Source organism: Crassostrea angulata, chromosome 3, assembly GCF_025612915.1.
Source record: "Crassostrea angulata isolate pt1a10 chromosome 3, ASM2561291v2, whole genome shotgun sequence".
Taxonomy (NCBI): Eukaryota; Metazoa; Mollusca; class Bivalvia; order Ostreida; family Ostreidae; genus Magallana; species Magallana angulata.
Window position 1 is genome coordinate 4,556,522 of NC_069113.1, and position 21,444 is coordinate 4,577,965.

General features: G+C 35.7%; 3 protein-coding genes across 6 annotated transcripts; 1 reads left to right on the top strand and 2 right to left on the bottom strand.

Annotated features, from left to right (window-relative positions):
- Nucleotides 1-1,798: 1,798 nt before the first annotated feature.
- LOC128176041 (mitochondrial uncoupling protein 2-like) lies at nucleotides 1,799-8,133 on the bottom strand. 3 transcript variants are annotated; one of them, XM_052842052.1, is made up of 6 exons: nucleotides 8,017-8,133; nucleotides 4,611-4,829; nucleotides 3,968-4,163; nucleotides 3,672-3,881; nucleotides 3,294-3,576; nucleotides 1,799-2,747 (listed from the first exon to the last, which is right to left on the bottom strand). In XM_052842052.1, exons 2-6 carry the CDS (start codon nucleotides 4,770-4,772, stop codon nucleotides 2,636-2,638), a joined length of 963 nt encoding a protein of 320 aa, XP_052698012.1. In that variant the 5' UTR covers nucleotides 4,773-4,829; nucleotides 8,017-8,133; the 3' UTR covers nucleotides 1,799-2,635. The 3 variants fall into 3 exon arrangements, with proteins under 3 accessions (XP_052698012.1, XP_052698013.1, XP_052698014.1); XM_052842053.1 differs by having other exon boundaries at nucleotides 7,950-8,032; XM_052842054.1 differs by lacking the exon at nucleotides 8,017-8,133 and adding an exon at nucleotides 6,763-6,971.
- LOC128176039 (fibrous sheath-interacting protein 1-like) lies at nucleotides 2,757-15,712 on the top strand. Of its 2 annotated transcripts, none has more exons than XM_052842050.1 (13): nucleotides 2,757-2,777; nucleotides 9,049-9,157; nucleotides 9,528-9,765; nucleotides 10,516-10,828; nucleotides 10,949-11,061; nucleotides 11,335-11,448; nucleotides 11,578-11,702; nucleotides 11,847-11,954; nucleotides 12,061-12,219; nucleotides 12,530-12,691; nucleotides 13,527-13,747; nucleotides 14,831-14,985; nucleotides 15,161-15,712. In XM_052842050.1, exons 2-13 carry the CDS (start codon nucleotides 9,098-9,100, stop codon nucleotides 15,586-15,588), a joined length of 2,196 nt encoding a protein of 731 aa, XP_052698010.1. In that variant the 5' UTR covers nucleotides 2,757-2,777; nucleotides 9,049-9,097; the 3' UTR covers nucleotides 15,589-15,712. The 2 variants fall into 2 exon arrangements, with proteins under 2 accessions (XP_052698010.1, XP_052698009.1); XM_052842049.1 differs by lacking the exon at nucleotides 2,757-2,777 and adding an exon at nucleotides 8,289-8,509.
- Nucleotides 15,713-16,031: 319 nt separating this feature from the next.
- Nucleotides 16,032-21,414, bottom strand: LOC128176044 (uncharacterized). Its single transcript, XM_052842056.1, has 7 exons — nucleotides 21,254-21,414; nucleotides 20,906-21,039; nucleotides 20,699-20,821; nucleotides 20,517-20,614; nucleotides 17,773-18,037; nucleotides 17,203-17,463; nucleotides 16,032-16,895 (listed from the first exon to the last, which is right to left on the bottom strand). Exons 2-7 carry the CDS (start codon nucleotides 21,036-21,038, stop codon nucleotides 16,453-16,455), a joined length of 1,323 nt encoding a protein of 440 aa, XP_052698016.1. The 5' UTR covers nucleotide 21,039; nucleotides 21,254-21,414; the 3' UTR covers nucleotides 16,032-16,452.
- Nucleotides 21,415-21,444: the final 30 nt, after the last annotated feature.

A 21,444-nucleotide genomic window follows, 5' to 3' on the forward strand; every position in this document is an offset into this window, starting at 1 on the left:
CTTGAAATGTAGGTCTCCACTTTGGCGTTTGAAAAATAGAGGGTCAGTGGCGTTTTATTTCACTTTGGATGTTATTGGAAAGGATTGTGAATTCCATTGTTCGCCTCACTAGCTCAGTTTAGTTTGTTAATAACAAGTTGAACGTAGATATAGAAGATTTTGTATTAAATACATGTGTAAGTTTATTTTAAAAAGGTTGCATGTACATAAAGTACATGGAAGTACATAAAAGAACAGATGTTTTATCCCAGTGAAAGGAAATAAAGATTAGTTTTACATGAAAGGCATGTCCATTCCTTTGTTTCAAATACTCAGTCTGTCTTAATGTTCAAAATGTTTGCATGAAAACATTATTTATGATAGATTTTATGTATTAAGTTTATGACGTAATTACCATTTTGGTATCGTTATAGCTGTTGCAGTAGTCAAGAGGAAGGTGGTAAAATTGTTAAAGTCTAAAAGTTGTTATTAATTTAGATAACGTTATCGGCGGGTTGCTTTTTTTTCATACACACACGTTCTTCCATCCTAGGTTGGTCCCATATGCTTTCATGCGCGGATCTAGAGGGGGGGCCGGGGGCCGCCCCCTCTGCAAATTCAAATTTATACATCATAAAATTACCAAAACTATGCCTCAAACCCCCTGAAAAACTCAAATAACCGTCGGACCCCCCCCCCCCCCCGGGAAAAAAATTCTGGATCCGCCCATGACTTACTACGAATTTGCCAGACACTGCAATCAGATATCATCTTTGAGGTAAGACTGTTTTTATTTTTTATTCAAAAAATTTCTACAAATGTGTCCTTTTCTTTGCAATAATTACAAACCATCATCTTATTATTGTTTCAGGATGGCAATTTGAATGTTTGTTTTCTCCTTCACTTACATAAGTTACTCATAAATGATGAAAGTCTAAACACAACGATTTTTGTTTTAAAATAACTTTTACACAGAATTACATATGTACTTTGTGTATTTGAGAAATTAATTCACTGGTGTTTCCAGACAATTAAATTAACATTAAAAAATACAACATCAAAATCTGTTTCATTAGGTTATAACACTTTTTATTAGATAATACATTTAATTTTTACAATAGCACCATTCATATTCATAGAGATTTCTAGCACATAACAACCCTTTTTGTACACCATGTACAATATCCCAATTACATTATACATACATGTATATAAGATATACAGGCATATGATATAAAATAAAAGTTTGAGTTGGATCTACAGAAAAGAATTACTAGTAAATTAGAAACAATAATAACAAAATAAAATGTTATTAAAAAAATAAAACATCCACCAAAAAAAGATTTAACAAAACTTCAAGATGAAGTTCTCTTTGACCTAGGGCAAATACTAGTACGGTATATGAATCGGTACAAAAAATGTACCGTAATGTCATTTATGATATATTGTTATACTTTCATGTTAAATACTGAAATCTGATTGGTTAAGACGCAGTTAATAATATATACTATTACCCTCAGCATTAGCAACGCACTTGGCAACGGGTAACATTAAAAAATGTTACATGCGCGAAAATTATGCGCGTACGGTTTGCTGTAAAATTCACGTTATTCCTATATAAAAGCAGTAAAATTTTCTTAAATTTTTTTAAAAAAACATTCAGTATAACAAAATAAATAGTGCCTGTTTGGGAGGATAACAGTTGAAATTGACACCCCTCGAAAACCATTGTCAACCTCCGCTTCGCGTCGGTTGACAATGGTTTTCTTGGGGTGTCAATTTCAACTGTTACCCTCCCAAACAGGCACTATTTATATATTATTCTGAGCTATGCATTAATATCAATTGTTTCAGGTTGTACCGTCTATTGTCATGTTTGAGGATAAGCTGTCCTTTCTGTTCTTAACAGTCTAAAATTACATAACATTTAAAAAAATATCAACAAATCAATCTTAAACTATACTTTAATAATGTAAAAAGATTGACCCCTAGTTCTGGAGAGAGAGAAAAAATTGGCTTTTCAAGAAACACAGGTTACTGTTAAGGCCCAAGGGCCCCTTGTAATTTATCTACAATCTCAACAAAGAAAACAGACTGATAAAATTAAATCTATATATCAAATACATATCTGATATTACACTGTAATGTGAAAATGAGGTACTAGAAAATTTAATAAACCTTAGTCCTAGAAACCAATGGATTTGCAATGTAGAAGATGTCAATTTTCACCTCTTCAGGACTCAAAATCAATTCCCTATATCCTTAAATTTGCTATAACCGAGCTCATTATAAATGATATCAAAATATCTAAATAAATAAATATGATGTTCTGAATGTGCAAGTGGTAGCAGATTCAGAACATCTACATTTTAGTTCCATTAAACTGATAAATCACATAGTGATAATATGCAGTCATCAAAATCACACAAGCTTAATAGAATATGAATAGAATATGACTTTGGCATTGCAACATTAAATACAAATATGAATTATCTTGTGGACTAGAACTCAAAACAGTTCCTTCCGTTTGTAGACATGGTAACTAATTTCCACTTCACTCTACAACTCCATGTTACCATTTGCCTGGCATCCAAGACCTGAGACATCATGTGCTCATAAAGCTACAGTTAATATCTGTAGACTGAGGTTGTTTGCTCTATCTTACATGGTACTTGGGAGCATCAGGGTGCACTAGGAGTTTAATTTGCTCGTAGCTCATGAAAGTCAGGATATTCCAGGACCCAAGCCGCATCAGAGAGGGGAAGAACCTATACAGACAAAGGCATCAGTGTATCAGTGTAAGTCTAGACTACAAACAACATACTAAACAATGCCAGCAGTGTTCTCATTAAAATTTCATTAATGATAAATAAACAAAGTGCAATTCACTGTAAATACACCTGTACAGTCAAACTTTGTTATCTCGAACTAGATGGGACTGTTTAAAAACTTCGAGATATCCGAGTATTCGAGATATTGAGGGTAAAATACTCAGATAATAAGTGGCTGGGACTTAAAAATCACTTCGACATATCCATTGTATTCGAGATATCCGTGTTCGAGATATCGAAGTTCAACTATATTTGTGTACGATACTTTGCAGAATAGAGTTTTTGAACAAGTTGGCCTGGATTTGATTTAGCGCATTCCTGAATGTTCCTATTCTTATACATATAATTATGCATGGCATTCAGCGATGAACTCGATTTAGTGGAAGCTGTATTCAACCACAAACACTGAATAGAATACACAGCCAAATGTAATATGTTTACATTAACTTCTTTCTGAGACCTTTATGAGTACCTTATACCTACCCTTTGTAAAACCCAAGAAAGCCATGCTTTTTCCACAATGAAACAGTGCACTGTAGAATGTTTCCATACTGAGAATTAGAGGAATTCATGTAGCGAGTTTTAACCACATCCACAGGCGATGATACAATCGTTCCACAGAATCCCGCAACAATGGCTGACGCAAGGTGACAAAGCACACCATCCTCTAGAAGCCTCTTCCTGATGATCATTTCTTTAATGATGTCATAGGTCACGACCTCCGAAACATTTACAATACCATTCCTTGCCATATTGGGTATACAACCTAAATAGAGAGTAGTCATATATTCCTAGTTGCTATATCGTTTATTTCATATCCACAATCAAACATATTAAAGTAATTCTTTAGTTTTTGATTACCTCGCCATAGTCCTTTCATTCCCTCAGTTTTATAGATGGTTTGGTATGCGTCCATAGTGCCAGAGTATCTCCCCTTGTTTGCCCCAAACTGAGCCTGCATGCGGACTTTGACAACATCCGTTGGCTGTGCCAGACTGACGGACAGAGCTCCTGTTGTAACTCCTGCGAATATCCGTATACACACAGGACAGTAGGTTGGTTCCTCTTCACCTGTCAACAAACCCGATATTTTATTATTGTGAAACTGATGAGCTAATATTTGACTATACAATGTACTACTGAGGATAATGTCTCACCTCTGTACCTTATCTCTGTGTAGAAACGTTTTGTGCTGTCATAACATCCGAGCTTGACAGTGGCAAACCCAAGCTGTCGATGAATGGCCGGGGTCAGACCTGTGTACAAACCTCTCGCCCCCTCCTCCTGAAACATTATCCTAAGGGTCCTAAACACTCCCCTGTATTTGGGGCGACCCTCCTCATTGTTTTGGACCTAATGAAGAAAGGTCAAAATTACATCAGATCCCGGTCAAACAGCTCAGAGGGCTTATTTACTTATGTGGTGCTCAGAGGTTACTAGTCATTGTCCCCCCTGGAGGAATCTTCAGTCCATCTCTAGTTATGCTATCTCAGCTCCTACCTACATTAGTCATTTCCTATAAAACACATCATCAATGTGCTGAAGCAGGGGTCTTTCAGTTTCTGGTCTAATGTTATAAGCATAGAGCCATGTATTCTTCCATTTAATAATGCATAAATAACTGTTTGGGGGAAAATATCATCCACATTATTCTACTGAAGATTGCTATACCTGTTCACCCCCACCCCTATTTATTTCTAAATGAAATCTTTAGAATGATAGTTACCTTTTCCCATGAACTGTGTTTGTTACCTGCAGAATAGAATACCCGGTACATGTTTTCAGAATGGTCCAGCTTACCTGTAGTCTAACTTTAGTGGTGTCCAGGGGAAAAGTGAAGATCTCTGCAATACAAGCCCCTGCCCCGGCACTCACAATCTTGACCCACAGCGGGGTGGGTGTTCCCTCGACTTTGGGGGGTAGAGAATGCTCATGGTGCAGGACCGTATGATGTGAGCTCATTGTGACAAACAAGTGGCCAATGACTCTGGTTCCATCATCAACTGGTGTCGCCTATTCCTACAAGGATCAAAATAAACAAAAGCTCAGCAGAATTAATAATCATATTATTAATTAACAGAGCATTCAGAATTAATAGTCGAAATGATTGAATTTGAATGTTTGAAATTGGGCCATGCATTGTTCACTGTTGCTTGCTATACTCTACATGTAGATCATAGTCGGTAAGGAAATTTTCTTAACATGTATCAATTTGAAATACATGTATTCCCCATTAATTAATCCAAAATTATACATTATATGATGACTGAGGGTATTTGATGTTGTAATAACTTAATTTTGTTATGTAAGCTTGTTTTATTACAGAATTATTCACCCAAGATAACAAACAAAATTTGCTGCTTGTCTCTCTGCCTATTAATTAACATAACAATAAAAAAAAGGTGTATGTTGAGCCCCTTTTTCAGTTTGTAGACTTGGCTATAATCTAGATACCGGTACATGTGTATATTTACTGGTGTGTACAACAGGTGTCCCTGGGTCTCTCTCTCTCTCTCACATACATGAAGAGGCCTTGATCTACATATTGATATACATGGTCTGGATAATATTTGGTACTTTGAAGCCCATGTCAGTGCTTGTCGAATATTTAACTTTTGAACTTTATATTTTTCCACTAATTAGGTGAATAACATAATTGTTCATTTTTATTTTATATTAATGTAATAAAGTAATATTGGAAGTAAAACTATTTCATCACTGATATAATATTATTACTATAAATATCATTCACCACACAACACTGATATATCACTCCATTGATCTTTACCACACTGGAAAAAAAATCCCATATGTTTTGGATTATTTTAGCAATATCTTAGAAACTTTGAGGAGTAATGACATTACATTACATTAAAGTGTCTGTTATTGTGGAAGTGCTACACAACCATCATTCTTTGTAAAAGTAATTCTGTCACTCTCTTAGAGAGGCTACCAACATTCCTGGCCAGCAACTCGTTTGATGTATCCTGCTACGTGCAGACAGAGTCACCGTACCATGACCTCAAACTGACACATCAGTATAGACACACAGGGAAGACATCTCTGTGTACATTAGCAATTTATATTGAGCAAATGCACTGTCTTTTCATAAGAAAAGCATTTCTGATCTGCAAATTTGTTCTCATTTACGTTGAGAGCATAAAGCTAAATCTTAATGGGTTGACAAAACCTGCAAGATTGGCATGATAGCTTATTACAGTCATATCAGAACAAACAAATTCCATCTTACATAATTACAAGAACATTATAATGTTCATTAATAATTATTATCCAGAAACACATGCAACTAGAACATTCTTAAAATCAAAGGATTGTTAGGTAAACACGCTTCCTTGACTGGTTATGTAACTAACGCGGGTTATGTATTTTTTCTGCTTAGTCGCTACATGTACCTTCATATCCCACATGAATCACCAAAGAAATCATTTTATTGTTTAAATGTACTTCTTATGCATCATGATATCAGCTATCATAATCAAGTAATCTTCTGCTGATTTGAGAAACTATTTTAAAGTGTAGTGAGCCACATATGCATAATTGTTGATTAAGTGGAGTATCCAGTAAATTGCTTGTGTTCAAATTATATTTCAATTTTAGATGATTTAATTTACATGTTTGTAGTCCTATCCATATAAGATATTTCCAATTCACATTAATATTAACATTTCATAGATTTTGCCCTGCTGCCTCTTGACATAAGTCAGTTTACCTAATATTTAGCTGTAGGTCTGTAGCTCCCGGTCTGAAAAAATTCGAATGGACGACCTGGGAGCTACAGTGCCTCCCATAGTAAAAAACTGCAATTTACAGTGCACAAAAAATTCTGCTATTTTTGGACTGATTAATCTCATTTCAAAACACATTCTGTACAAATGTTTGACTCCAAAAATTTCTTTGGACCTTTTACTACAGATATCGTCATTTCACTTGCCTCTGATATTCTTTTAAACACCATCATCAGCCCCGTAAAGTGAAGTGGTACAGTTTGTTTACATTTAAAAATGGTGACTCGAGATCTCGACGTGAATTAATATTCTTCATTTTCCGAGGTCCGATAGCATGTATAAGAGATAGTCTGAGGCAAGTTAAGTGACGATATCAGTAGTAAATTGCCTGAAAGTTTTAATGGTACTGTTTTCCCAGATTTTGTGTGAGAATAAGGTTAATCAGTCCAAAACTAGCGCATTTTTTTGTGCGCCGTAAATTGCAGTTTTTTACTATGGGAGGCACTGTAGCTCCCAGGTCATCCATCCGAATTTTTTCAGACCGGGAGCTATAGACCCGCAGCTACCTACCGGTAATATTAATTATTAATAAGTGTTCGAAGATTCAGAGAGAGAGAGAGAGAGAGAGTGTTGTTTTAGTTTGTGCCCAGTCTATATGTGGATAGTTAATGAAAAAAACATTTTTCCAGTTGAAAGTAACTTAATGCTCTTATGCAGCGGATTTGTAAAATTTAACAAAAATGTTTTGTACAGTGGCACTGGGTTCACAAGAAGTTACTTACAAAGGTATTTATAAATGGATTGACAGACAGCAAAATGTCTTTACAATGAAATTAAACTAGAGTAAAATAAATACATGTATGTGGATTTAAGTCTATGATATCTGGTCTGCTGGACTGAAAAAGAAAGTCCCGATATTAGTATCTCTACCTGTTAACATATTGTAATATAGGAAAGGAGGTACGCGTATGAGCATATAAATAATATGCAAACCATAAATGAAACCCGGAGCCGTTACTCTGCAACTCTAGTCAGGAGCTCTACCACTGAGCTACCCAGGCTAATATCCATGGTCCATATTGCCTAAACTACTATACATTCCTCCCTTCTTCAATGAGTTTCGCCCTGAAAGATTACCCCAGGTTCTTCCCCTGGCAATTGTTAACCTGTCAGTTCCAGGGACAAGTCACGACAGCAAATGTAATAGGAAAGGAGGAATGAGCATATAAATGGAATGCAAACATCATATGGCTAGAATCGAACCCGGGACCCCTCCACCTCTAGTCAGGACTACAACTGTACAATATGAAATTAAAAAGGCATAATCGCTGGTGATATACTGAGTCTGAAAATGATTGACATATCCTCATGCTATACTTAAATATTGACTCACATCTCTGAACTTTCATGATGAAATCACTGACAGCTGAGTGTAGATGAAAATGGAAACTGCAACTTACCGCCATACGTTATGACACCGGAAAAAAAAAAGGAACAGCATTATGTATGGAAGATTGTCTGGGTCATCTTACCATGCTTACAGCTGTGAGAAATGGGTTTTATATTGATTGTTCGATATCGTATATCTGCATCCAAACTTTTTACATTTACGTGTATTAAAGGAATTTGAAAGACTACTAGTATATTTAAGCCATAAATCTGATCAGCTGATGAGTAAGGTATCAATTCTAGTCGGGCTCGATATTCAATGAACCGGATATAGAAAAATTCCTGATGACAAGTTTTTGTTGGTACTTAAATTTTTAACGGATTGTGTTCTTTTACACAAGTTAAATCGTCCCATTGAGCGCTTCTTTTTAAGAAGTAATACAATATGTAATGCACAATGAAACACAGTCGTATTTAAAGTCGCTGAGACAATACTATGGTTCATACTGAAGAAAGCATCTGATCTCCATGGAAATTATATCAACTAATCGCCAAAATGTTAAGGTAAAGTGTATATTAATAAATATGAGATGATAAATCAAACACTTTCTTTATTAGGCATTCGGCGGTGTGTGTAACGAGTTTTTCAATCTTTTAAGCAATAGATACTTCACGAGTCATGTTTAAGGAAATTCGGGTTGTTTTAGAATTATTAAACGGATTTGTAAAATTATAAGTGCTGTTAAGTTTTCATGAGACTTTTCTCATTAGTTTATAGACTTTATTTGATAAGGTCAATTATCTTAAAGTTTACAAATGTTTGCATATATCTTGCACATTTTTATCAGAAATATAACAGGATCATCTGATGGGAATGATATAAATGATGGACCAGACCAGGATTCAGTTCCATAATCTCTATAGTCTGACTCAAGATATTTATGCAGCACATTTAGACAAAACATACCTGTGAAAGAAGTGCTATTGAAATCTATGAAGAAGATGTATTTCATTATAATGCTTGATTTTGAGAAACTTAATTCTTTATCATAAATTTATTGTTTACTTATTGACAAAGTTTTGATGGGGTTTTTTTTTAACAGAACATGTCCTATGTCCTGAGAAAGTGATATGTTTTAATTACCTGGTATCATGGATCCAAGGAAAATCCAAGAGAACAATGGGATCCTTGCAGGCAGGGAGAGTTTTGGAGTAAGTTTTTTTTTTATTATTCAATAGATATTCTGCAATTTACTTTTTTTTACTAGTTACTTAAATAATGATTTAAATGGTAGTTAATGAAAGTAGCAAACATTAAATAAATAATTTAATAAAAAATTTTTTGCCTTAATTGATCTCATTCTTTCATAGCCTGTACAGTACACAGAAGACCCATTTCTATCTACATATTCCTTTGAATCACCTATATGGAATTAATATAAACAAAATAAATTGATAAATTTTCAAATCAAATACCAATATTTCACATATATACGCCATTGTATTGTATATAAAGTATGTATGGTATATACATGTAGTATAATAGGGCTCAATTCAATTTGTAAGTTGTTTTGCTTTTTAGAATCTGGATTTGCATTTGGATTTGGAGGACCTTGCAGACATGAGTGATTCGGATTCTTCTGATGAGAACCAGTTTTCAGAGGAGGAATGGCCAAGTGCCAACGAAGAAGAGGAAGAGCTCATGAAGCTGACGCATGACATGCAGGCCTCCAATGAAAAGAAACCTGTAGTGACCAAATTTATACCCCAACCCCCACCACAAAAACCACCAGAGATCAGTGGGGCTCTGCTGCCTTATGGTCAGTTTGTATAGTGTTGGCACTGAAAAGTTTGTGTTAATTCATAAATAGATGGCTCTTTGGTTGGATTTCCTATGAAATGCTCATAGATCATATGTAAGAGGCTTTGAATTAAATGAAGACTAAGATTCTCACAATAAAAAAAATGAATACAAAGATGAAATTTTGAAAAATATTAACTTTGAAAAAAACCCACAAATGGTGTTATGATATATTGTTTGATGATCTGATCAATTACTGGTATAAAGACTTTCTTATTATTGAAAGTCTCTCCTTTGTCAGTGTTACCATGATTTTCCCACACAATATCCTTAGTAACTTACAGGTATATCTGTAAATATTTTTAACAGTTTTGTGGCATACTTAATGTACACATTATTATTTTGGCCTTATATTTTTTCAACCCATTTATACTTGCAAAAGGTTTCACCCTGTCTAAAACTTGCTATAAACTCACTAAACTGTATAGTTGACAGAGGTACCGGTATATGCTATACAGGGAATATGGTATAGTACTTTTTGATTGATTCAGATTAACCCAACAAAGGGAAATAGCTTTTGTTAATGTGGAAGTAGGGAAATGGCTTTTGTTACTTTGTAAGTGAATAAAGTCACCTATACATGTACACATCAATTGAATTGGATCAATCTTCATTTAAAACTTATGAAGCTTATATTCAGTTAAATGATATAAATATTCTACAGTTAAATTGAATATAAATTCTGATTTGCTTGATCCTCCCTTTGCAGAGGATGGAATTGATGTTGATAGTGAAGAAGAGAATGAAATTATGAAGGAGATCAAAGCCGAGATCAGCAAACAGATGAGAAGTGAAATGAAGTCTGAACTAGAGGTGTACAGGGAGGGAATGGAGGCCCTAGAGCAGGGACAGATTCCTGGGGCCCGGGCAAGGGACACAAGTAAAGACGAGGAGGGGCTAGAAAACATGGAACCCAAGTTAAAAGAGGCCTTCTTAAAGATGCGTAAACTAGATAGAATCTTGGCCAAAAAGATCAAGAAAGAAAAGGAAGTTAAGAGAGATAGACTGCTGTTAGAACGCAGGTAAAGGAAATTTGATTTATACGGAAATCTTATTGGACAGCATGCCATTCATTGACCATTTGGAGTGTAAAAGCTGTAAGTTATATATTCAGAAGCATTCAATATTTTATTTACCATCAGGATTAAAGAGGAAATAGAAGGCATGAAAACAGATGGAAAGGAAGAGAATAGAGAAGAAAAGAACAACACCGACAAATATCTGGCATTGACATTACCTGCAAGACACAATGAAGGTATGCTAATGAATGAACCAAAACCAGGGTTGTCTCTTAAAATTGAAGTAGAAGGAGGAAATGAAAAAGTAGCAGGTGGTTTGGGGTCTTCCTTATATCTACATTGTATTTGAAATACAATAATAGCCGGGTAATTAAGGCGTTATAGGCGGGGGAATTCCCCGCCTCCCGGGTCTTAGAGACAACCCTGCAAAACAGAGATATCCTATGAAGAGACATTCCCCCATTTCAGTTTTCAAAAGAACATGTACCAATGTTTAAACTTTTTTGTAGGAGTAAGGATTAGTGAGAGTCCAGGACCAGATGTGTTCACTACTGAAATAAATGAAGCCGATTATCCAGGACTTCGTAAAGACCAGCAACAAAAGAATACCACCCAGAGATCAGGTTTCAAATCAAAACACATTAAAATAAAGATATGATAAACCTAATAAGGGAAATTTTTATCTTCATTGTTCAGTTTATCAAACTTTGTAGTATTGTCTTCTATTTAATTCTGAGCGTTTGTGATTTTAGATGGACAAACCAGTCAGAATAGTCAGAGTCAGCAAGACACAAACTCTGAGTTTGGTAGTGAGATGTCAGCTGATTCTAGGAAAAGAAAACGTCGAAGGAAAAATTTCATTAAGCGGAACAAAGAAGTATGCAAATTAACAGCTATTTCAACTATGATTTTAGTGTTATGAATCTGAGTTTCAACAAGTACCGTATGTTAAATTGCAAGATTTCAGTTACATTAACTAATTACTGTTAAATACATCTCTTCTTTGTTTTTAATTTTTTAGTTAGCAAAAGATGCTGGTAGTGAGATAGCAATGACAGATGAAGAGAAAGTTAGGGTGGAAGGCTTGTTAAAGGATCTGGATGAGCTTCCAGATGTATTAGAAGATGAGGTACGAAGAGAAATACCTTAGGTTTGATGATAAAGCATAATAAAGCATAATATGAATAATATTTTCTTTGAGATGTATACTAGTGCATATCAATCTGGTATGACAGGATGGGGCTGAAAGTTGTTACCAGGTGGCTCTTCGCCCTGGGGAGGGATTCTGTCCGGACCCAGATGAAATGAGGGTGCTGGATGGAATTGACAGTCGACTGAAGGAACTGTTGCCTCCTGAGGAATTTGAGGAAGTGTCAGCTCGTCCTTCACAAATGGTCAGTTTACATTTCATACAAAATAGCATGTTGTATGCACAAGAAAGCATGGACAGAGTCAGAGATAAAATGATAATTGCTTTACTTCATGTTGTCTTCAGTGTATATTTTATATTGCCACTGTATACGGTCAATATGTACATCAAATTTACTTTTACATCTATATAAACAAATCTAATATGATAGATTTGATGGAAATCTATAGCACATTTATACACATGTATTGTTATTTGCATGCAATTTTATTTATAAACATGGTTACAATTACTTGATTTTCATTATATAAGGTTCTGTTTTGTTCACACACTAGCACCATAAAAAACTTTTCACACCAGTGGGGTTTAAGAACTCCAGTTTTGAACACTTTGGGGAGCGAGCTTTACTGGAGAACAAGGAACAAAGGGAGATAAAATCTCGTCTTCAGAGAATAGAGGATGAACTCGCCAAACTCCACAACCCCGAGGAGATCGAGGTAAATAGTTGTGCATGCTCACCAGTTTCACTTTAATCCAACTATCACATGTCTAAGTGTACTCTTTGAGTTTAGTTAGTAGAAGCCAAATGAGAAATATTTTTATACAATGTATTTTTAATTCATAAATCATATTTTATGCCCCCCTTCAAAGAAGGGAGGGCATATTGCTTTGCTGCTGTCGGTCGGTCGGTCCACCAACAGTTTCAATTCATTTTTTTTGCAGAGGCTGAACATATTGAAATGAAATTTAGTATACAGGTTAATCATAATAGTATCTAGGTCAGGTTCAAAAAATTCGAATTATTTGCAGTTTCCGTTCATTTTCTTCGCAGAGGCTGATTTTTGAAATGAAATTTAATATACAGGTTTATCTTATAATAATAAGGTGAAGTTAAGTTTTGGGTACAATCGAGCAATTTTCGACAGAGTTATGCCCCCTGGACATAGAAAAATTCCAATTATTTGTAGTTTCCGTTCATTTTCTACGCAGATGTTTCCAAGGGAGGGGGCACATCTCGTTTTCTCTTCCCCCCCCCCAAAATTAGAAATCTTTGGTGTGTTTACTAATAAGCCTCTAATTTATTCTCTACTTACAGATTATGAGATAAAAACTTTAAGTTGATTCTCTATTATATACCACTTTCTACTCTCAGAGACCCCAGACATATAAATTATTCGGTATTCATATTCTCTTGACAGAAACAGAATCTCTGTACCTTACTAGATACTTTTCAACTGACAGATAGGCTCCAGATACCAAATCAAATTATTCAAATTCTCTTCTGAAAAATAGACACTACAGATACTTTATCAAATAATTCTCCTCTGACAGATAGAGACTCCGGATACTTTATCAGAGGATCAGCTGAATGATCTGTTAGATCATTGTGCCAGATCTCTGTCTCGTTCAACTATCATGGGAATGGATTCAAGAGTATCTCAACGAGATATGGAATCACGAGATACACAAAGATCAGCTGCTTCATCTCAAGCATCCATGCCCGAGTCTGATGCAGATTCCATGTATCTGCCATCAGAGGACATAACTCCAAGGTAATAGCTAGTTTACACAGAAATATCTAGGTATTAACAAAAATCCAACATATACTCAATACGCAACAGACAAAATTTTCAAAATTCTTTAAGGAATGAATTTGAGATCTACAGGTAACTCTCGATGGCTCGAACTTCGATCGCTCGAAGTTCTCGATCGCTCGAAGTGAGTCTAGGGTCCCGATTTTTTCCCCTATATAACTAAGCAAATTTACTCTTGATTTCTTGAAGTCAAACTGCAGTCCCGTTGTTCATAAACTATAGTTTCTTACTCTCGATACCTCGAAGTCGCCGTGTATATCAAAGAGCTATACCTAATTAACACCTACTTGGTCATTTAAATGGCCCCAGGCGTTAGACGCGGGACCCGTGTCAGAGGTTGTTTATTCATGCGACACTTGTCCTGCAAGGTGATAATTGTTTGATGATTGACTATACCAATACCCAATCTATAATTAACACCAACCGTTTTACGATCATTTGGAGACCCAATGAATTGAGAAATTAATTGAGACGAAACGATAATATTAAGCCATTGTCAAATTTTAGAATTATAAAACTGTAAAAATTATGCTAAACAGCATCATGGTCATTAGAATGACTGAAAAGAAAACGTTGTTTAAGCACGTGCGTAAGGTTGGCACTAAATAAACATGATAAATGGCTAAAACATAACATCCGGTAAGATTAATTTTAAAACCCGTCGGTCAACCCGGAAAATTTCGAACTCCTGAAAACTCAAATTCTTGAAACCTCGAAGTTTATCCTCGGTCCCATGGACTTCGAGCTATCGAGAGTTACCTGTACATGTACCAAATTTATATCAAGCATACAGTTTATGCTTTCTTAACCACATAGACAAATTCTGCTTCTAAATAAAAAAATATCACAAAAGATACAAAAACATCAAGTGTAAGATTGACATTGTGACCTACCTGGCAGTTAAGTTCATGATAATAAATTGCTTAGCCAGTCAAGACAAGAATAACTGTAAATTATCATTAAAGATATATGCAAGAAGAACAAAACTTGATAAATAAAGTTTTAAAAATTTCATGACTCCTATGTGTAACTGTATTTCAGAAGTCACAGGTCTGCACGAGAAATTCTGATGGAGAATCCCCCCAAGCTGTCTGAAGAGGAACTCCAGAAACTGCTGGCCGACGCCCACTTCCCCCTCCGGAGCCGACTGTCCACCCTGAGGGAGGAGGAGGAGAAGGAGGAAGAGGAAGAAAGTGGTGAGTGTTCAGGAAAAGGAAGGGTGGGGTCGAATAAAAAGGGAAGGGGGGTGGGTAGATATTAGAAGTTTAGAATATCAATTCTAAATGGAATTCTTTTTTGAGGGACATTATCCCTAGATTTTATAATGCGAAAAGAAAATTGAAAATATTTGTGATTGTTTTTTTTCTTCAGATATCGAGTCAAGACCTACTTCTATCTCAGCTGAAACATGGAAGTTGATTTCCCAAGAAAAAACTGAAATCAGTGAACAAAATGAAAGGGATAGAAATGTTCATAATAGTGAGGTGTTTACTAGTGTTACAGACACAGAGCGAAGTAACTCAAGGAACTCTCAAATACCTGTGTTACCAGAAATAAACCGATCTGGGAGTCTAATAGCTCAATGGAATAATGAGCGACCATCAAGTAGCAGCAGTCGCAACAGTTCTGTGCTGACCATAAAAAACAGTTTCAATGCTGCCAATGTCAGCGACAGCATAGAGATCATGTCTATAGGCAGTGAGAGTGTGGCATCCACACCCCGCCCACCCAGTGGGGACAAGCCCAGTAACCTGACCCAGAGGGCCAGGATGGACAAAAATATGATCCAGTCAACCTGAAGGTTTTATTCTGTACTGTAATATTAGCAACTTGGAACATGTTGACTCCGTCCTCTTTATGGTTGTATTTATTGAACACTTTATTTTGATGAAATGTTTTCTTCATTAAAATACAAATAATTCAGAGATGTGATTTAATCTTTGCCATGAATGAAATTGATCAAAAGCATTGTTTGCTTTCTTCATGTAATAATAACTTTACTTCCACTTTGGTGTCATGGTTAATGATGAAAAATCTTAGTTTGAGACGATACTCCAGAAGCAGAATACAACTGTGTAAGTAATACTGATTGACATTTGTTTTAATTCTTTTAGGACTAAAACACCTGTAATCCTTCTATTGTACAAAAATCCACAAAAGTGAACCACACTGAGTGGAAACACAGTAGCATTTGTTCATAGAATTACTCCAATTAAATAGAAAGTACTTGTTAACACGTTCCTGTTAAAACATTCATTTTATTTGAAATAATGAAATGATCAAGATAAACAAATTCAATTTAATTTGACATTTTATGAGCCAAGAAAAGGCCATATATCTGGTATATCTTCAACTTTAAAAGATATGACCGGTATAAAGTTTGGAGCACATAGTACAATGACCCATTGCAGTCTTCAGGCCTAACTTTGGCATGATCCCTCTGTTTAGCCTCAGTAGCTGCTAGGTCCCCTAACTTCTCTTTGTTCATTACAAGGAAAGTTTGGTTAGCATGCATGATAAAGTACATTTAAAGGTTTCAATTATATAATTGCTCAATAGAGAGATCCAAATAAGCAGAAATATATGTTTACAACAAAAGTGAAAACCATATTACATAACAAACTAAATGTAATTCCTTCAGATTTCATTAACTGTGTTCATCTTTAATTTGTGTCGCGATACATAGCCCCCGCCTCCCTAGACTGTGATCCTTGCTCCTGTTGCATCCAAAAGGCTCCATCTGCTGAATAACTCAGACCTACGTGTGATACTGGCTTCAGGGTCGTGTACGTGGGCTCACAGAGCCATGGCATGGATTGGACAGAACAAGCAGGTGCACGATGGAAGCTTGAAGAAACCGAGAAACAGGGATGAGATATTCCAGCTGCCTGACTCCCTCTAGGTGGCTGTATAGCATGGTGAGTGTTGGTAGACTGGTTGATCCAATATGTTCTGGGTACTTGTTGGATCACATTGTTTGTTGATACCAGTAGATTTTGTTTTAACACCTCAATGCTTGGTTCTGCAGCACTGGTGTCCATGGTTGTTTTTGATGTGGGCATTATGCTCTTTGTGATATTGCTATACCTCCTCATTTCAGTCTTATCTGTAATATAAAGATATTCCTTTTCATACAAGAGGTGTCATATATTGAGTTGACAATTCTTTTGAATCTTCTGAAATTCAACACTTCAGAGAACTATGTTTTTTGGTGAGTGTTTCACTTATGGCAAATGCTGTGCACCCAAAACACTTAATTGTTGAGCTAGCTTGCCTAACTCAAAGTAGCAAAATATTCCTGATGCAATTTTTATGCTGAAAATTGACCTGAATTTACAGCAATTAAAATACCCTTTTCTACATTTATTTGTTTGGCACTTTATTAATATGTATTCATAAAACAACCCTCTTACATGAGGTGCTGGATGTCTTAGAATTGGAAGCTGCATGGAGACTAGGAAGACTCAGGGTAATTGAGGGCTCTACCAGAGTATCAGGCGGGCTGTAACACTGGCTCTTGATTGGTGCTCTATGGGGCTGGTATCTGACCATGCATGACTCTACCATGGAACCTGACGATGGGTTGTTGCACGGAATTCTCATGGCTTTGTAGGGCTGGTATCTGACAAGGCAAGGACCCACAGGTGGCTGGCAGAAAGTGTCAAACAGTGGATCTAAAATCATGCAAGGAAAACTATACAGCAATGTCAACCTATTAGATGTGATGAAAAGGATTTAATCCTTTGCCATGCATTAAAGCAAACAAATCTTATTTAAATCTATGAATTTATTAATTTTTGACGAAACATTGCTTTTATAACATATATAATAACATGGTTGTGTACAAATATGTTTGGTGAATCATTACAGTTTGAAAATTGAATAAATTAATTGTTAAAAAATGGGCAAAAGAGTGTTATAGGATTTTAAAAAATGATTCAAATATCAGATAAAAACTGCTATTTAGATATAACCAATTTTACTGTCCCTGGCTATTTTCTCTTTTCTACGAAGTGCAGTAGAAAGTTTCTTCATCTCCAACTGAGTGCACGCTTTACAGGAGCAATTCTTGAACTGACAGAAAGGTTTATGGCCTTTCAGCGTCACCAAACGGCCATGATTTCGGCATTTGTTGCAACGTCTTGTGGACAACTCGCTATTGATAATAATGTTACCAGACATCACTTCAAAAACTAATTTTTCAGCAGCAAAGGATAGGTTTCGTACAACTTGTCCAACGTGCAAGTCCTACTTCGAATGAAAATTGCGGGAAAACTTGAAGATAAATTGGTGAAGGTGTCCCGGAGAGAATACATTTTCCCGGCATTTGATTATTTTTACGAAACATCATTTTTTTTTTAAAATAAAGTTTATGAAATGACAATTTCAGATTTTGAGAATTGAATTTCTCCTATTTTTGGGGGGAGGGGATGAGGTGGGGGAAGGGGCATTTTGAAGAAAAGCCGACGCACCCCCAAATTTATCCACCTTTGTAATATCGGATTGAAACTCGAAAAGTTAGTCAACCTGACACTGACTTTACATTTAATTTACTCATTCATTAATTCTTTCATTTTCCTGTATCGAGATTTATGATATATAAATAAATAACGGGTCAACAGTAACGATACAAAAGTTACTTACATGTACTTTAATGGTCAATTGACGAGAAATTCAGAGAAGCTATATACAAATATAACCAGTGAAATGTATTTTTTCTGTGATTTAGACGAGTTCTGAAGGTAGCAATGACTGTAGAAAAAATGCCGACTCGGCGTGTTACCTTCATGAACCACCATAAAATGCATTTTCATTCTTTCCCTTTTTTTAAAATTAATAATAATCCTGTCATTTTGGGAACCGATTTATTGCATGTTCAAAACTAGGGTAACCGAACACATATATAGTGTTCATTTGAACCTTTAGGTGGAATAACACATCATCATAAAGTGACTGACCACTGATCGAAATTAACGACATTTTATCGATGGCAACGTGTAACCTACTCCATGCATAGCCAAGTGGTCTTGTGATCCGTATGTCCTGAGTTCGATTCCAACGGGTTTTTGTTGTTACTTACTGAATTGAATTTTTTAGATATTCATTTTTTTTATCCCTAAACTGCAAATTTTTCGCTTATTTGACATATGTAGAGTTTATTTATCATTATATCTTTCATAATCAAATAATTTACTGTTAATTTGAGTGACCTTTTAATTGTAGGTGTGTTATTAAACCTTAAGATATGTATAGATTTAACAAATTGATATGAAAGAGGACACAATGTATATATGTGAACCTGTAAACTTAGTTAATTAGCCGCACGCACAATAAACCTGTAAATTTCGGTAATCGATCGCCCAATGTTTACATGTATATATGAACCTGACAACTTTGGTAACTGATGTCACAGCATATATATGTGGACCTGTAAACTTAATGAACTGCAAATTTGGGTATCCGTTGGACACGGTGTTTGTAATATCCTGTAAGTTATCCTGTAAGTTGACAATGTGCAATAAGATCCTGTAAAGTTAGGGATCCGATTAAAAGGTGTAAATAAGATCCTGTAAGTTTCAGAAACCCCTAACAATGTGTATGAACATACGTAACAAATGACAAGGTTCTTATTATGATAAAATAAATGAAAAGATAAGAAATTAATCAATTTCAAATGTATGTTAAATTACAAAATTAAACGATATTAACGAAATAAAATTCTCAAGATCAGATGGCAGCAACATGCCCCGAACAAGACAGTTCTAGAGATGGCAGAAAACATCCGTTAAGAGGTGAGACAAAGGAGATGGAACTGGATCGGTCACATTCTAAGAAAGGATTCAACAGTTGACTGTGCTGTGGCACTCGGGTGGAATGTTGGAGAAAACGTACCCAAGAGAAAACGTACTCAGGAGACGCCTGAGAGGAGAAGGAAGAGGGGCCGACCAAAAACAACATTATGACAGATGGTGGATGTAAATCGGAACAATGCAGGCTGGAGCTTCTGGAAAGCGACACGCCGTGCAGCCCCAGACCGGCATCAATGGAAAGACAATGTCCAAGCTTTATGTGTCTCCTGGTATGGAGAGAGTTAAGATGTAAGAGGAAAAGATAAACCAAATACGGGGAAAAGCGGAAATTAAAAAATTAATGCATGTGATTCATGAATAATTATCGTTGATACATGTATGTGCACTAATAACATTTTAAAAAAAATTCTTGGAAAATCATCATTAATTCAACTTAATTTTTATTGAAATCAGGACAGCTGTTGGGTCTAAAGAAAATTATCCCCAAGTACAAAAGCATGTCAGCTCGTGTTAATGACACTTTGTCTACATATACAAAACTTAAAAAAACATAACAAAATAACAAGTAGCCGATATATGCTTACATACACGTAAATAATGGAACCATACCGGAATCAGACTCACTCTTAAAGATCATAGTCAATTTGACAACAAAAAGATGAAGATTTTATCAATACATGAAACATCTGATAATATTATTTAGGCCAGATTTATTCAAAACTAGTTCATTCTATAATATGATAGATCTTTCTGAATGACAAAAGAAGGCTTATTCGATCTCTATAATCTGTCAATAATTAGAAGAAAATCTTGTCTCCGCTAAACAAATTGAGGGTGTGTTGGTCTTGATCCTGTGTAGGAGGCAGTAAGCGCCTGGGTTGGCGTCTTTGGATGTGGAGACGCGCTGCTATCCTTACGTTGGAAATGGTTGTATGGGGCAAGGATGGGGTGGAGAAAACTGGGGTCTGGCTTCTCTTAGGAGTAGAAGGAACTTCCTGTTCAGGCAAGTTATCATCTACAATTTAAAATCCTTGTTCAATTTTCTATTCAAGTTCAATCAAGCAAAACATATTGAAGTTAATACCGTAACGTAACGTACATTTGTCCGTATTATAGTGAGAGACAGGTGTGTGGAGGACTGCGCTGAATCTAAATGAATGAGGAGTTCTTGTGGGTGCTGGATCGGCAACAGGGGTTCTTGGAACCGCGGCATCGCCGGAGTCTGGTAGTAAATAAAAACAAAACGATAACTGGATCGGATAACATTAATGTTCTGTGGTCATCGGAACAACCTCGGTTATCTCACCTATTGTACGTTCTAAAGACAGTCGCATGTTTGGAACAACAGCTACGGGCGTTGAATAGGTGTGTCCAGCGTCCGTAGTACATCTGAACCTCGGTGTACTTGGAACAAACTGTGCTGGAGAGTTTGAATTCATTCTACAAAATTTATTTATCTGTAATGAAGTCCAAATAATTGAAAAATCAAACATATAAAAAAAAATATTCTCTATAATGATTATTATTACGAGTCCACATATATGGTAGGGCCGTCGGTGTTAAACTACAGCATCAGTAAATCTATGTGGTTTTAACTTTCAATAAATTTCTAGACGTCATTCTTCTTTTGAAAAAAATATTCTTATTTGCTCACCTCTTTTTAATGAATCAGAATTCCCCAAGTAATAAGATGATCAAAAATAACCCAGACAAAACAAACGCGTAGAATACGCCAATTGGAAGGAAAAGGGCGGTTATTTCTTCAAACGAAAACGTATATATACAGTAAAGAACGATAAACGCTGATGAAAAAACAATACTTCTCTGTAGCATTGTTTACAAATC